General features: G+C 60.7%; 2 protein-coding genes and 1 long non-coding RNA gene across 5 annotated transcripts in view; 1 reads left to right on the forward strand and 2 right to left on the reverse strand.

Moving 5' to 3' along the window:
- The window catches only part of CBL (Cbl proto-oncogene), a 36,712-nt gene extending 35,967 nt beyond the window's left edge, over positions 1-745 (reverse strand). Inside the window, exon 1 of the mRNA XM_054647511.2 lies at positions 433-745. Within this exon, the coding sequence (XP_054503486.2) occupies positions 433-579 (147 nt within the window). The 5' untranslated portion in view covers positions 580-745. The remainder of the gene's footprint in view (positions 1-432) is intronic.
- Positions 746-901: 156 nt separating this feature from the next.
- Positions 902-2,037, forward strand: LOC143695652 (uncharacterized). Its single transcript, XR_013185074.1, has 2 exons — positions 902-1,184; positions 1,690-2,037. It is a non-coding gene; the product is annotated as an uncharacterized LOC143695652 (long non-coding RNA).
- A 4,384-nt stretch (positions 2,038-6,421) lies between these two features.
- NLRX1 (NLR family member X1) lies at positions 6,422-14,634 on the reverse strand. 3 transcript variants are annotated; one of them, XR_013185073.1, is made up of 13 exons: positions 14,618-14,634; positions 14,078-14,209; positions 13,850-13,977; positions 13,634-13,694; positions 13,165-13,262; positions 12,359-12,975; positions 10,064-11,478; positions 9,174-9,260; positions 8,839-9,090; positions 8,453-8,729; positions 7,097-7,124; positions 6,814-6,878; positions 6,422-6,497 (listed from the first exon to the last, which is right to left on the reverse strand). XR_013185073.1 is itself a non-coding variant. In XM_077190065.1 (11 exons), the coding sequence occupies exons 3-11, from the start codon at positions 13,968-13,970 to the stop codon at positions 7,086-7,088; spliced, it is 2,967 nt and encodes a 988-aa protein (XP_077046180.1). In that variant the 5' UTR covers positions 13,971-13,977; positions 14,078-14,209; positions 14,618-14,634; the 3' UTR covers positions 6,908-7,085. The 3 variants fall into 3 exon arrangements, 2 of the variants coding, with proteins under 2 accessions (XP_077046180.1, XP_077046179.1); XM_077190065.1 differs by lacking the exons at positions 6,422-6,497; positions 6,814-6,878 and having other exon boundaries at positions 6,908-7,124; XM_077190064.1 differs by lacking the exons at positions 6,422-6,497; positions 6,814-6,878; positions 7,097-7,124 and having other exon boundaries at positions 8,103-8,729.
- Positions 14,635-15,328: the final 694 nt, after the last annotated feature.

Genomic DNA, 15,328 nt, shown 5'->3' on the forward strand with positions numbered 1-15,328 from the left:
TCAAATTCCATCTTGTCCCTGGCAGGGACACCTTCCACTACCCCAGGGTGCTTCCAGCCCTGTCCAGCCTGGCCTTGGGCACATCCAGGGGCAGCCACAGCTGCTCTGGCACCCTGTGCCAGGCCTGCCCACCCTCCCAGGGCACAATTCCTAATTCCCAATATCGATCTAAGCCTCCCTTCCATCAGTGCCAAGCCATTCCCCCTTGTCCTGTCACTCCACGCTCACCACATCCTTCCCCCACAGCGCTGCACCCCATTCTGTGCCCAGGCACCTCTGAACCCCCCAAATATCCCCCCTGGAGCCCCAGACCCCTCTCTCCCAGCCCAGCCAACTCCAAAATTCCAGGCTCATCCCAGATCCCCCCTGACCCCAGAGCCTCGAACCCCCCAGGCCAGCCCTGTGCCACAGCCACCCCAGCGCCCTCCCCACCTTATCCATGAGCTTCCAGCACTTCTCCACCATCTTCTTGTCCACGGCGCCGGGCTGGTGCGGCCCGAGGTGGTGGTGGTGCGGCTGGAACGCGTCCTTCATCAGCCCGATGAGCCCGCCGGGGCCCTTCTTCAGCGGCGCCGACATGGGGGCGCCCACAGCCGGCCCGTGGGGCCCGTCCGGCACCGGGGCCGCGGCCCTGGAGGGGACCGGGCTGAGGGCGCTCCGGGCCGGGCCGGGCCGGGCAGGGCGGCGGCGGCGGCCGTGGGCGGTGGCGGCGGCGGCGGCGCCCGGTTCCAGCGAGGCCCCGCCCTCCTCGCCGGCGCTGATTGGCCGCCCGCCCCCCCGCGCGCCCGGCCACGCCTCCTCCTCCGGGGTGGAGCCGGCGCTGATTGGTCGCGGAGTGAAGCGCATGCGCACTGTGGCGGCGTGAGGGCGGAGCGGTGGCCATGCTTGGTGCGGGCGGAGCGGGGCGGGGCGCGGTCGCCATGGGAACGCGGGGGCCGCGCTCGCCCCGCCGCCCCCGGGAGGGACCCGCGGTCTTCGCGGCCCTTCCCGTGCCCGGCTTGCGCAACCGCATCGCTTCCCCTTTCCCGGACACGCGTTCCCTTTTCTAAGAACGGCCCCGACGCGGGGAAGCGGCGCTGCACACCGCCATTCCCGCAGAGGGATGTGCCCGAGGCAGGAGCGGCACCGGCGTCCCCACGGCGGGGAGGGGATGGCAACGGGAGAGCGTCCGGTGCACCTGGCAGGTACCTGAGGCCTCTCCCCGCAAAGCAGGGGAGGCAGAGCCCACCGGGGCTGAGTCCCCGTTCCTGGCATCCCGGCTCCAACGGGAGAAGGAGCAGGAGCCGGGCAGTGAGAGCAACAGGGAGAGAAAAGGGGATGGGGCAGTGAAAAGCAGACCAGGGAGAGAAAAGGAACCAGGGGAGAAAAGAGGACCTGGGAGAGAGAAGAGAACCAGGGGGTCAAAAGGAGGCAAGGGAGAGAAAAGGGAACCAGAGAGAGAAAAAGGGATCAGGGGGAGAAAAGAGAACCAGTGGTTAAAAGGAGGCAAGGGAAAGAAAAGGGAACCAGGGAGTGAAAAGGGACCAGGGAGAGAAGAGGGGAGCAGGGAATCTAAAGGGAACTAAGTAAGGAGTGAGGTTGTCAGAGCTGACACCACCAAACTTTTTTAAAAATTACAACATGGGCTTGAAAGTCAGTTGAGTTCTGTTTCTTTGCTGCCTTCAGATCCTCTTTTCATCTCCTCTCCAGGCAGAAGAACACATCCTTTTGCAAAAACCAGCTGTGGCTGGTACTACAGGGGCTGCGACAGGAAACCAGGCAAAGGCAAACTGGGTTTGCCCACAGCAGTTTGGGGAACATGAGCACCCCAAACTCGGGCCTGGAGGTTGGACAGCACAGCCTCAACCTCTGGATCCAGCCTCCTCCAGGGAGCTTTGCCTCCCCTGTGGCACCCACTTGCTGAGGAGCCAAATGGACAGCACAGCAGGAAGCAGCACTAAACACAACAAGGGAGCCCAGCATGGATTGGTTATAAAACTCTCTGCCTTTATTTTATTGCCTTTGGTAAAGCTTGGTAAATATTTCTGAGACAGGCAACTCCTTGTCTGGCTTTAATTACCGGGGCAAATTTTCCTAAGGATTATATTGACCTCAAATATGTCAACGTTTATTGAGGCCGTGTTCCTGAGGCTTTTCCCATTAGGTGCTAATGGATTCTGGCTAATAGTCAAGCAGGGTTGACCACCAGCAGGTGCCCTGGCCAGCTCCACGCTACCACAAGTACCTGGGGAGAGAACTGGGGAGGGCAACACTGCCTTTGTGAGAGCCAAGTACAAAAATCACCATGGCTCTGATCCAAAGAGATCAGGGAACACGCTTGAGTAATTGCATTCCTGACTATCTGCTTCTCTGGGCATGATTCACCCCGAGCTGGGGCTGTGAGACTTCAAGCAAAGGTTGATTTTGCTTGAGACTGTTGTGACTGTCTCACCTGGGACTCTTGGGAGGGTTTCACTTGGGGCTGATGCAGGGACCCTACACCTTGGTGCTGCTGGGGGCTCCCAGCCACGCTTTTCCCACCTCTCCCTTGACTGCTCACCCCCAAACCAGCCTGCAGCTGGCCAGCCCTGCTCCCTCCCGAGCTGTCAGCTCCCAAAAGCTCTGGACAAGGACTTTTTGCACCCCAGCTGCCTGCACTGAGCTCAGAGGACACAGAGGCAGGGACTCCGGTGTGGTGCTTCTGTTCACGCTCGAGAAGGGGCCGAGGTAAAACCTCAGCCAGAGGTTTGTGGTTCTTGGCCACATGCAAAACTCTGTGCTCGTTTTCACTCTCCCACGCTCGGCAGAGAGGTGAAATTTCCCCTCTGGGATCCCCCCCTGCCACCCTCCTCCAGCACTGCCACCGCCCTGGCAGGGCAGGAACAGATGTGTCACCTGCAAGGGGAACCCTGAGGATGCTCCTGATGCGTCACCTGCAAGGGGAACCCTGAGGATGCTCCTGATGTGTCACCTGCAAGGGGAACCCTGAGGATGCTCCTGATGTGTCACCTTCAAGGGGAACCCTGAGGATGCTCCTGATGTGTCACCTGCAAGGGGAACCCTCAGGAAAAACCCTTGCTGTGGAGCACAAGGGATGCCTGCAGGAGTCTTCTGTCAGATTCCTGCAGGTGCAGTGCCCAGGGGCTCTCAGGATGGCTCTCAGCCCTCACCCTCCCAGCAGCACACCTGGAGAGCTTCCTACATCCACTGCCCAACGCCAGGCTTGGGAAGAGAGGATGGGTCTGGCCCTGGGATGTGCTGCCCAGTCACAGTGCTGTCCATAACATCACCCACACAAACAGCAGCGTGGATTTGTCCTTTAATCACCCCAAAAAGGTGGTGCAGGAGCAAGGTGGTGCTGGCTTCAGAGAGGGGATGAGAGGAGCAGCACAGGAGAGATGTCCATGCACGTGCAGATCTGAGCCAACCCTCGAGTCCCCTGGGTCATGGTGCAGAGGGCAGTGCCTCAGCTCTCCTGGGAACTCCCAGAGCCTGGAGCTGGGCAAGGGCTTCAGTGCAATGTCCTGAGGAATCCCTGGAGGTAGCTGGGCAGGCAAAGACACAGCTCTGTGGTCAGGTTAGGAGCAGCTGCCACTGTGGTTGATAAAAGCTCTGAGGCAGCCTGGGTGAGCAGAGACGAGTCCCTGGGAGTGCCGTGCTGTGAGCCAGGCATGGAGACACAGGAGCTGCGTGTGCAGGGTCCATGCTGAGCAGTGCTGAGCCCCGAGGGGCTGCACGTGGCCTGGGTGCAGGTGCTGTGTGGGAGAGCCTGTCCAGAGGCTCCTGGGCTGTTAGAATGCCTGGCACAGCTTTGTGTGCTCCTCCTGGCGCTGGCTCTGCGGGGACACAGGTTGGAGGGGTCTTTGTGCCTGCCCCTGTGGCCAGGGGACCACACAGCCTCCTTCTGGCAGCACCACAGATGCCAGGAAACGTTAGGATGGGCAGAATAGGAGGGTGGCAGCACTCAGAGCCCTGCCGGGCTGTGAGCACTGCCCTGAGGAGTTACCTGTATGATCTCTATGCTGTTGGCAGCAGCCATCAGCCAGGACACGGGTCCCTTGGGTGCCACCTCAACGTCACAGAGTGCAGGGGAGCCACTGCGAGAGGGCAGGGAGGGCGTGCAGGAGCCTGAGGCGGGGTCACCGTCCCCAAAGAACTGCAGGGGGGACAGCCCGATCTGGAAGAGCAGGAGAGGGGTGGACACACAGCCCCTGTGGGGGACACCCATCCCATTGTGCAGCCTCACAGCACCCCAGGGCTCCCCAGCCAGAGCAGGGGCGTGCCCCCAGGACCTACCGAGTGGTAGAACTCGTCCCCAGCGGGGTCGATGACCAGCAGCGTCACCTGATCCTCCCGGGCGCGGATCCTGTGCACGGTCTGCTCGTGGTCCAGCCCCTCGATGCTCTCCCCGTTCACGGCCAGCACACGGTCCCCTTCCCTCATCCCTGCCTGCTCTGCTGGCAGCCCCGCATCCACGTCCCACAGGAACTGGCCTGCCACAGCACAGGGAGGGGGCAGAGACTCACAGAGGGGAACTGGCTCTGCTGACCCCTGTGTGCAGGTGGGGACAGGGTCCTATTGCAGGCACAGAGCTGTCAGCTCTTCCCAACCCTCAGAAATGCCTTGCTCAGGTACAAACTGCCCCTCTCAGCCCTCTCACCTACTCCTCCCGAGCTGCAGTCATCCTCCTTGAGCAGGAACCCGTAGCCAGCAGGACCCTTCACCAGGTGCAGCTCCCGGACCTTGAAGGGGAGCCTGGAGGTGTCAGCCAAGGCAGCCGTGACCCGCAGGCCCCGCAGGCGGTAGAACTCCTCCACGGCGCTGGAGGCCACCAGCAGTGTCACCTTGTTGCCGCTCTGCTTGAGCTGGATGGGAAGCACAGGTGCTCAGTGACATTCTCAGCCCCATCCCTCACCCCCCATGCCAGGAGCAGGCACCTTTCTGGTGAGCTGGGTGTGGGAGTAGCTCTTGACGCTGTCCCCGTTGAGCTCCAGCAGCCAGCAGCCCGGTGGCACCCCCGCTCTGTCCGCTGGCCCATCCTGCAGCACCGACAGCTGGAAGGTGCCCTTGGTGCCTGCAGGAGGAGCAGAAGGGGCATTTTGGGGTGAGTGAGGCGCTACAATAGGGGGGCTCATGGTGGCAGCATCCTGCTTTACCTTCTGGACACGACACGCTGAAGCCAAAGCCGCTTTTGTCCCTGGTGACGTGGCAGAGGCGCGGGCGGATGTCCTCGGGCAGCATCTGGGACAGGTCCCTGCCCAGGGCTTTGGCTGCTTCGTAGGAGTCACCATCCAGCACTGCCAGCAGGACCTGGTTCCCACTGGCCTTGATCTTCTGCACCACCTGGAAGGACCCAGGAGCCCTCAGCAGGAACCCTCTGATGGGCTGGGGTCCCAGGGGTCAGCAGGGCTCATGCATGTGGTGGTGTTTGTGGGGGTCCCGGGATGAGGGAAGAGATGAGAATGTTGACTCCATGTTTCAGAAGGCTTGATTTATTATTTTATGATATTTATTATATTAAAACTATGCTAAAAGAATAGAAGAAAGGATTTCCTCAGAAGGCTGGCTAAGAATAGAAAAGGAATGATAACAAAGGTTTGTGACTGACCGAGACAGTCCAAGCCAGCTGGACTGTGATTGGCCATTAATTAGAAACAACCACATGAGACCAATCCCAGATCCACCTGTTGCATTCCACAGCAGCAGATAACCATTGTTTGCATTTTGTTCCTGAGGACTCCCAGCTTCTCAGGAGAAAAAAATCCTAAGGAAAGGATTTTTTAAAAACATGTCTGTGAAATATCACCCTTTTTATTTTAATAAAATTAAAAAGAAAAGTGTTTGTAATTTTGTCTGCTGGGCCCATGCAGAGGAAAGAACAAACACTTGAGAGGTTATCTGTTGCCAATCAAAACCTCAATCAAGTGCTGATGTGGAATGATCAGGGAAATTCTTCCCCTGTAGAACATCAAATTCTATCATATCACTAAAACAATCTTACAATATAAGAAAATGCAAAAACAATGCAAAAAAAAGTTCATTGCTTCAAGTCCAAGCTGAATCATGCATCCTCTGCGCCCCTGGCTGGGCAGGACCCAGGCGTTCCCATGGGAATCAGGGATCAGGAATTTGGGATCCCAGGGACTCAGGTGTTCCCATGGGAATCAGGGATCCCAGGGACCCAGGCGTTCCCATGGGAATGAGGAATCAGGGATCCCAGGGACCCAGGCGTTCCCATGGGAATCAGGGATCAGGAATTTGGGATCCCAGGGACCCAGGTGTTCCCATGGGCTGCTCCCAGCTTACCCTGAGGTGGTCCATGTGGTCCACGAAGTGGCCATTGACCTGGAGCAGGCGGTCCCCGTCCTGCAGCCCCCTGCGCTGGGCCACCCCCCCCAGCTCAATCTGCCGGATGATGTGGCCCTGGCAGCCCAGCTCCTCGTGCAGGCAGAAGCCGAAGGTCTCTGTGCTCTCCTTGGTCAGCAGGTAGAAGCGGGGCTCCCCCATGCCCTCACCATCTGTGTGGGGGCACAGCCCGTGAGCAGAGCCCTGCAGGGATCCTCACACAAGTTCTGCACCCCATCCTGGGCTGGGGGTCTGCTCATCCCTCCTGTGTTCACCTCCCACAGGTCCCCAGTGTGGCAGAGAGCTCAGGACCCCAGCAGTGCCCAGGTGTCACAGCCCCCTGCAGACACAAGGACACCCTGGTGCCACAGCCCCCTGCAGACACAAGGACACCCAGGTGCCACAGCCCCCTGCACACACAGGGACACCCTGGTGCCACAGCCCCCTGCACACACAGGGACACCCTGGGAGATGAGGGCGTGTATTTACCCGTGTCCTCAGTCAGGGTCAAGGCTGGGTTGTCGATCCCAACTTTGGGGTTAAATTCAAATTTTCTGAAATGATAAAGGGCAGGAGAGGCCACGTTAGTGCAGGGTGGCCTTGTCCCTGCCTCCCCCTGCTTTGGGGAGCTTGTTCCTCCCAGAAAGGGCCAAGTGGGGCCTGTGCCTCCTTTTTCCTTGGGGAAAGACAGACAAGATTTCCCTCTTGGGCCATTCCCCAAGTCTCTCCTGGGCCCCAGAAAGCCCCTGGTCAAGGGGAGATCAGCACTTACATGATGGACATCTTGTCTCCCTCGAGTCCTGCAGAGGGAGAGGAGAGGTCAGCACGGGAGGTGGTGGGCTGGGAGCAGACCCCACACTCTGGAGCACTCACAGGCTGAGCCTGCCATGCAGGTGAGGGGGTTTGCCAAGCCCACACAGCTCCCAAGCCCCTCTGTCTCTCAGCACAGGTTGTCCCTTGGCCCTGCCACCACTGTCCTCCTGCCTTCCCAACAGCAGGACCTGCTGCTCAGGTCCCACGGGCACTCACTGCTGGGGCAAAGAGGGGCCAAGCACTTGGGCTCAGTCCTGGGGGTCTACAGGGCTCTTCAGTGAGGGCTGAGAAGGTTCACCAGGACCCCAGGGAGCTGCTGGAGCCAGGAGAATGAAACAGAGACCTTCCCTGTCACACACCCCCCCATCAAACCCCTCCACTCCTCTTTGGGCACAAGGAACCCCAAACCCAGGGAGAGGGGATGCCTCCCCAGCATCCCCACAAGGAGACATTTTCCTGCATGCCTCTGGCTCCTTCCATGGGCTGCCTGGGCTCTGACATTGCCTTGCTCCACCTGGCAGCAGGGCCTGTGTGTGTGGGGAAGGGTCTGCAGAGGATTCCCCAGCAGGCACATACCTTTTGTTTGCTTCATGGCTGCAGGGATTGCCAGAGGGAGCAAGGTACAGGGTGAAGTGGCAGGGAAGTGTCCCCGCCTCTCCCAAGACGCCCCAGGTTTAATGGTTAAACAGCCTCGAGTTTCCCCTGCCCTCCCAGCCCCTGGCACTGCCAGCCAGAGCTGGGAGCAGGGACCAGCACCCCGGGACACCCAGCTTGGGGACAGCTCCTGGTGGCTTCCAGGGGGACACACAGTGAGGGGAGAATGACTGGTTCAGCACTGGAGCAGAGGTGGGCTGCTCCATGCCAGTGCTGGGAGATGGGGAAAGGCAGAACCCTCCACTCCAGCTGCTCCACATTCCTCCCCAGGAAGGGCCCGAAGAGGAGATCAAGTCTTGGTACTAGTGTGCTTCAGTGGAAATAGAGAGGTGCACTTTAATGCTCCCAAAAGATTCACAGACAAGCCCCAATCCTGCTCCCTGCCAGCACTCTGGCTGGGGTGCAGGGGCTGGCTTTCCACAAGCCCAGAAGAACAAGTCCCATTTGCTCCTGGCCTGGTTTCTGTCCCATTCCCACACTGCAGATAAGGCTGAGCCCCACACACCCAGCACCTTTGACAGCACCATCCAGCCAGCATCTCCAGGTGGGTGAGGGTGCAGGGAACGTGCTGCTGGGCACACTCCACTGCCCCACCCCTGGCTGGTGGATGGGCAGCAGGTTAGAGGCTCCCATCCTGCAGTTTCCCCAGCATTTTCTTGACCTCGCTCTCGACTCGCAGGAATTTGGCTTTCCTCCAGGGATTGGCAGTCTGGCTGCGGCTGCTCTCCAGGTCCTGCAGGAGGAGGGTGAGGTGCTGCTGGACCCGCTCGCGGTCCCAGAAGGGCAGGTTCCTCTGCACCACGTTCAGGATGTGGGACCAGTAATCGGAGACGTCGGTGCCCGCCGTGAGGAAAACCAGAGCCCTGACGCCATCCCGGTCCATGCGCAGGGAGTCAAGAGCCCTCTTGCCATCCTCGCTGATGTCGTTGAAGTAGAGACTGGGAAAGCAGCAGGAGATGCTGGTGAGGGCTGAGGGGAAGGACAGAGGCACGCAGGGCAGGGATGCTGTGTGGGTAAAAGGGCAGGGGCGCAGCAGAGTGGACTCACTGCACTTTGTCCAGCGTCTCGTGCCTCTTGGCCACCTCCACCACGCGCAGGGCCGCCGTGTCCGTCAGGGAGTTGTAGCCCAGGTTGAGCTCCTGCAGGTGCTGGTTCTGGGCCAGGTGCTGGGCGATGGCCTCAGCGCCGGGGTCCCCCAGCGAGGTGTGCAGCAGGGACAGCTGTGTCAGGGAGCGGTTGCCGGCCAGCGCCTCGGCCAGGTAGCAAGCGCCCTGCTCCCCCACGGGGTTGTTGGCCAGCCTGTGGGACACGGAGCTCAGGGAGTGCCCCGGCACGTGGGGGACAGCAGTGGCAGTGTCATGCAGGGCGGGGGCCGTACTCACCGCAGGCTGCTCACCACACACTTGTCATGCAGGAGCAGGTCACGGATTTCCTTGCAGGCTTCGGAGCCCAGGCTGTTGAGCTGCAGACTGGTGCAGAGCAAGACACGGGTGTGACAGGAACAAAATGGCTGTTACCTGGGAGCCTGGCAGCCCTGCCCGCTCCATTTTGCCCATCACCATCCTCCCTGGGCTCCCCAAACTAGGCCACTCCAGGTTTCCTCTCCCAAAGGGAGCACAGTGACACCGCACCCGAGCATGAGCCAGCAGAGCCGGTGCCAGCAGGAGCGGGGCAAGGGGAAGGGGATGGCGGAGTCTTCAGGAGGTGGGCGAAGGTCAGAGGAGGGATCAGGGCTCCATCAAGCCCTCCTGAGCATCTGGAGGAAGGAAGTGCGGCACAGCCCAGCTGCACAGCCCGATCCATCTGTGCTGAGCACGTCTCGCCACCACCTGGGCAGCAGGAAGACCTGCAGCTCCACAAACGTTCTGGAACGTCTGTGGGAACATCTGCACAGCCCAGACTCCCACCTCTGGGACTGCAAACTCCTCACAGAGCTAACGACACGGGGATGCCGGGTAACTTCCCGTAGGGACTCGGGTCTGTCAGGACAGCTGGCAGCCCGCCCAGCCTGTACCAGCTGCAGGGAACTCCCCAAAAATTCCTGCGGGAGGGTGAGCTGGGACTGCAAATCCCAGCATGCAGTGCCCTAGAAAGGCTGCTCAAGGAGTGTTGCATGTTGGAAGCTGTAGTTCCCTAGGTCTGCACTGGGAATAAACATGCCCTTTCCTAAGTTTTCCATACCTGGGCTCCTAAAGCATCCCTGTGATGGGCAGAGGTGAGAAAAAACCCGATTTTTGAGCAGTGCCCAAAGGCAGGAGGAGGTGGTACTCACTGGAGAGCTTTGCATCGCAGCAGGACAGGGAAGAGGGTCCTCAAGCTGCCGCTGTCCAGGTTGCAGGAGGTCAGGTTCAGCTCCTCCACCTCGTGACACGTGGTGCTCATGACAGATGCCAGCACAGAGCACTTGAGAGGGGTCATCTTGACGGAGGAGAGGTTGACGGCACGGAGGGAGAGGATGGCCTCGGCCGTGAAGCGCTCGTTCTGGAACTCGTGCAGGAAGAACAGGTAGTCCATGAGCTCCGAGGGGGGCAGGCCCCTGCGGCCCTTCCTGATCACCGTCTTCTTCATGGCCTTGGCAATCTCGAAGGCTGCCAGGTTCTTGATGGAGCAGCCCAGCTGCTCCAGGATGGCGCGGTTGCGGCGGGACAGGATCCCACCCATGAAAATGGGGAAGAGCTCGAAGACCTCATCATCCGGGGCCTCATCGGGGTGGCGCATGGGGCCCTCCACGCCCAGGATGCTGGAGTTGATCTGGTCCAAGACATCATCATTGTAGTAATCCTCCTCCTTGAACAGCTCCTCTGCCATGGTGTGGGCAATGGTATCCCTGTCCTTGCCGCCCACCCGGGAGAAGTAGCGAGGGAAGATCTTGAGGAGGTTGAAGAGCACGGGGAGGAAGCGCAGGGGCAGCACCTTGGAGATGATGTTCACAACCACAGCCACGTCTTCGCTGACCTTCCCGAGGACCTCTGACAGCTCCTTCCCCACTCTCTGCACCAGGGTCTTCTTCTCGCCCAGCACCACGTACAGGGCTGCCAGGTACTCCTGCATGGCGGGGATGGTGAAGACAAAGGTGTGCTCCTTGCCCGGCTGCACGCACGGGCTCAGGAAGAAGCGGAACACATCGCTGCGGAAAACCTCCAGGAGGTTGAGCTCGCTTTCAGTCTTCATCTCCACCTCGAAGCAGTGCCGCAGGTCCTCCTCTGAGAAGCAGGTCTTGCGGGACATCACCCCCTCGTAGGCCAGCTTGCCCACTGTCTTGGCCACGTACTTCATCATGGAGATGTGGGTGGGGTCGGTGCTGTCCAGCACCTCCCCGCTGAAGTTGAGCCTCAGGAAGCTGGTGTAGATACCAGTGAGGGTCTGGCTGGGAGGAACCGCCCTGGTGAAGTAGAGGAAGTGCAGGGTGGTGCACACCAGCCAGCAGTAGGACGGCAAGAAGCAGGCGGCCGTTATTTGGTTGTGGCGCTCCAAGTTCCTCGACAGCATCTCCACCAGGTTCTCCTGCTCTGCCGAGTGGCGCTGCTGGCTTTCCTCCCCAGAGCAGCCGGGCTGGCTGAGGCGCATCTGGAAGTAGAGCTTCTGCAGGTTGGTGTCGGAGAAGCCGCAGATCTCGGCGTAGCGCCCCACGTACTTGCCGGGGATGCGGCGCACGGCAGACGGGCGCGTGGTGACGATGATGCTGGCCTGGGGACACAGGGCTGGGTGAGTCTGGGGTGCCCAGCAGGGTGTAACCCACTGAGGGGGGCACCAGGATAACCCCATGCACAGGGTGTGGTTCACAAAGGTGCTCGATCAAACCTGGCCCAGGCAGAGGGGACAGAAGAACTTCCCCCATTCCCTCCTAGACATAAAGTCTGGAAGATCACAGCCTTTATTACCTTAGCAGGCTGTCACAGACGTGTTTTATGAAAAATTCTTTCCTTAGGATTTTTTCTCCTGAGAAGCTGAGAGGCCTCAGGAACAAAATGCAAACAATGGTTATCTGCTGCTGTGGAATGCAACAGGTGCATCTGTGGTTGGTCTCATGTGGTTGTTTCTAATTAATGGCCAATCACAGTCCAGCTGGCTCGGACTCTCTAGCAGAGACACAAGCCTTTGTTATCATTCTTTTTTTTTTTCCTATTCTTAGCTAGCCTTCTGATGAAATCCTTTCTTCTATTCTTTTAGTATAGTTTTAATATAATATATATCATAAAATAATAAATCAAGCCTTCTGAAACATGGAGTCAGATCCTCGTCTCTTCCCTCATCCTCAGACCCCTGTGAACACGGTCACACCAGGCCTCCAAGACATAAATAAAATCTGGAAAATCACAGCCTTCCTTACCTTACCAGACCTCCTAGACATAAATAAAATCTGGAAGATCACAGCCTTCATTACTTACCAGACCCCCCAAAAGATCCCACCAGTGACATGAGGCCACCTTAGCAAGTTCCTCCAGGAACAGAGGCTGCCTGCTTGCTCTCCCAGCCAAGCTGGACTGCAAATAATGATCCCAAGAGCTCTGTGATGCCTCAGGGCTCACCCCAACCTTCTCCCAGCACAAAGCAGGACAACACCGACCTCGGGCAGGAGGTATTTCCGCAGCAGGTTGACCACGATGGCAGAGGGAGGCACGGGCTCGTTGGGGTCACAGCACAGCTCCGTGCCAGCCAGGCTGAAGTCCAGGTTGAGGCGCTCCAGGCCGTTGAGGATGAAGAGCACACTGAGGTTGGAAGCCTCCAGCACCGGCACCACGTCCCGGAGGTGCTGGTACTTCTTGGTGACGAGGCGCCGCAGGGACACGTGGGCATGGCTGTGGGACAGGTCCTCGCAGGAGAAGGGGATGACCAGCTGGAAGCGGGGCAGGCGGCCGTGGCACCAGTCCACCACCATCTTCTTGATGAGGGTGCTCTTGCCCGTGCCCACGGTGCCGTAGAGCACCACGTTCTTCACCTGCCGCCCGCAGGCGTCCACGTCGAACAGGTTGTGGAGGCTGATAACCTTCCTGGAGGGCTGCTGGAGCTGGTTCTGGATGGTTAAATCAGGGGAGGGCTTCAGAATCTCCTCCAGGGAGCTCTCCCGGATCACTGGGTCCACGTGGACGGCATCCAGAGAGAAGGAAGGGCCGAACTGCCTCTCCTCATTGGGCTGGTGGCTGAACCACGCAGACAGGCTCTTCTGGTGCTTCTTGATGGCACCTGCAAGGAGGAAGGTGCTGGACATGACAAGGGTTGTGCAATGGCAGGGCACTGGGGAAGTTGCCTGCCCCAAGCCACTGCAGAGAGGGGACAGCACCAGTTATGGGGAACCCTCACACTGCCCAGGACAGCAGCTGCCCCCACCCCACTGTGTAGGACCCTCCCTCCAAACCAGAGCTGCAAACTCACCAGAAAAGGCCACTTTCCTCAGCTGGGACTGACCATGGTGAGAGGAGCTGGGCTGGGCAGGTTTCTCCTGGGAGTCTCCCTGGTAGTGAACACAGCCCCTGCAGGAGGAGGGAGAGTGCCACAGGGAGCAGCCCCAAACCCCACCTGGGTCAGGGTGGGCAGATCCCCAGCCAGGCTGTGGGAAGTGCTGAGAGGAGCCAGCTCAGCCCTTCCTCCCCCCACACCAGGGCAGAGCGCAGGGCCAGGGCAGGGGCACGGCTGGGAGGGGAAGGCAGGTCAGCAAGCCACAGGCTGTGCATTCCCAGAAAACCCGTGGAGAGGCAGGGCAGGTGGGCTGGAGTCAGAGCAGGCAGGGAGGTGGGTCTGGGTGTTTGTTTGGAAGCAAAGCAGTGTCCCTGGTGCCAAGGCAGCCAGCTCAGCCACCCGGGTGCTGTGACAAAGAGCCCCAGCCATGTGACACTGACTGTACCTGGGGAGGGAGATGCTGCTTGTGCCAAGGATGCTCCTGAGGAAACTCCTGCCTGCACCGCCTGGTGGGGAGGAGGAATGCTCATGGTCAGGGATGGCTTTCTCCAGCCCAGCAGGGTAACCCCACACCTCGCTAGGGTGCCCCCACCCCTGCCCAGCTGGGGAGGGATGTTCAAGGGGGACAGGGCTGAGCGCAGAGGCACCGAGCCCGGCTCACCTGGCACGGCAGCAGCACACACGGACACGCTGCGGGTCCCCCTTGTCCCTGCCAGGGACCGCGGCAGCCGCGCCCAGCTGCCCCAGGGCAGGCAGCCCTGGCACTGCATGGCCCGGGACATCCTCCACCTGAAACACAGGGGTGTGGCAGGCGGGTGAGGGGCTCCGGGGGCTCAGCAGAGCACGGGGGCTGTGGGATGTGGTGCAGCAGAGCCCTGCCCAGCCTTACCTGCCCCAGCGTGGTCCAGCCCGGCAGAACCGGCTGTGCTGGCGCTGACTCAGGCTCCCGCCCCAGCAGGGCTCAGCAGGGCGATCCTTCAGGAGCCCGGGCGGTGCTCACAGCCCCCAGCATCCCGGGAAACTGAGGCACGGGGGAGAAAGATATAAGTGAACCCCAGCCGAGAGGAAGGGATGAGCAGGGTGACAACTCGCTCACTCACTCTCACGTCCCACAAGCCACGCTGTTTACAGCCCCTTTTTACGTGATCCAGGTGGAGAAACTGAGGCACAGGGGCGGGGGCAGAGGGGCTGACCTTGAGCACAGGTGTCCCGACCTCGGTGCCCCCGCAGGAAACAACCCCACGCTGTCCCATGCCCGGTTCCCAGCCCCTCTGCCGAGCCGAGGGCCCCGAGCTGCCGTTCCGCTGCTGAGCCCTTCCAGGGACCCCCCTGGGGACCCCCGTGTCCTGGTGGCCCCTGTGCCCTCCCGGCTCCCCGCTCATGGCGAGGCCGTGGCGGTGCAGGGGCCGGAGCCCGGGGCTGGGGTTACCTCGTCCTGCAGGATTCCAGCCGGGAACTGCCCGTGCTCGGCCTGCCGGGCTCAGGGAGCGCAGCCCCGAGCTGCCCATCCGCCTCTCGCCGTGCCTGTCCCGGGCACGGCTCCGCTGCGGAGGCGGCTGCTCCGCAGGCAGAACTTCCTGCAACGCCATCCTGCCCTGTCCCGCCCCGCTCCGGCGCTGCCAGCTCCCCGAACAGGATTGGAGAGCGGCTGGAGGCTTGGAGGAACCCGTACCCAGCGCTGCCAGGTCCCCGAGCACGACGGGAGAGCGGCTGGAGCCTGCCAGGAGCACCCGCACCGGGCTCTGCCAGGAGCACCCGCACCGGGCTCTGCCAGCTCCCCGAGCACGATCGGAGAGCGGCCGGAGGCTGCAGGATCACCCTCACCCCCACAGCTTCCCAAACACGGGCAGGACTGCGGGAGCCGCGCTCTTACCAGATGTGCTGCCTCCGGACACATCTGGCGGCTCTGCGTCCCCAGCTGCTGCCCGGCCGTGCAACCGGAGCCTGCAGGACGCGTTCTGCTGCCGAGAGGATCCTCCCGAGCGGGGGAAGGAGCTGGGGGAGGCTGTGCCTGTTGAACGCACACAAACACGCACACCTGTACCTGCCCTCTCGCTGCCGGCAGAGCCGCTCTGGCCACCCAGCAAGTGGCAGCTGTGTCACTGGGGCCACACGCACTCTTCTCAGTGCCTGGGTGCTG

This window comes from Agelaius phoeniceus, chromosome 23, assembly GCF_051311805.1.
Source record: "Agelaius phoeniceus isolate bAgePho1 chromosome 23, bAgePho1.hap1, whole genome shotgun sequence".
NCBI lineage: Eukaryota > Metazoa > Chordata > Aves > Passeriformes > Icteridae > Agelaius > Agelaius phoeniceus.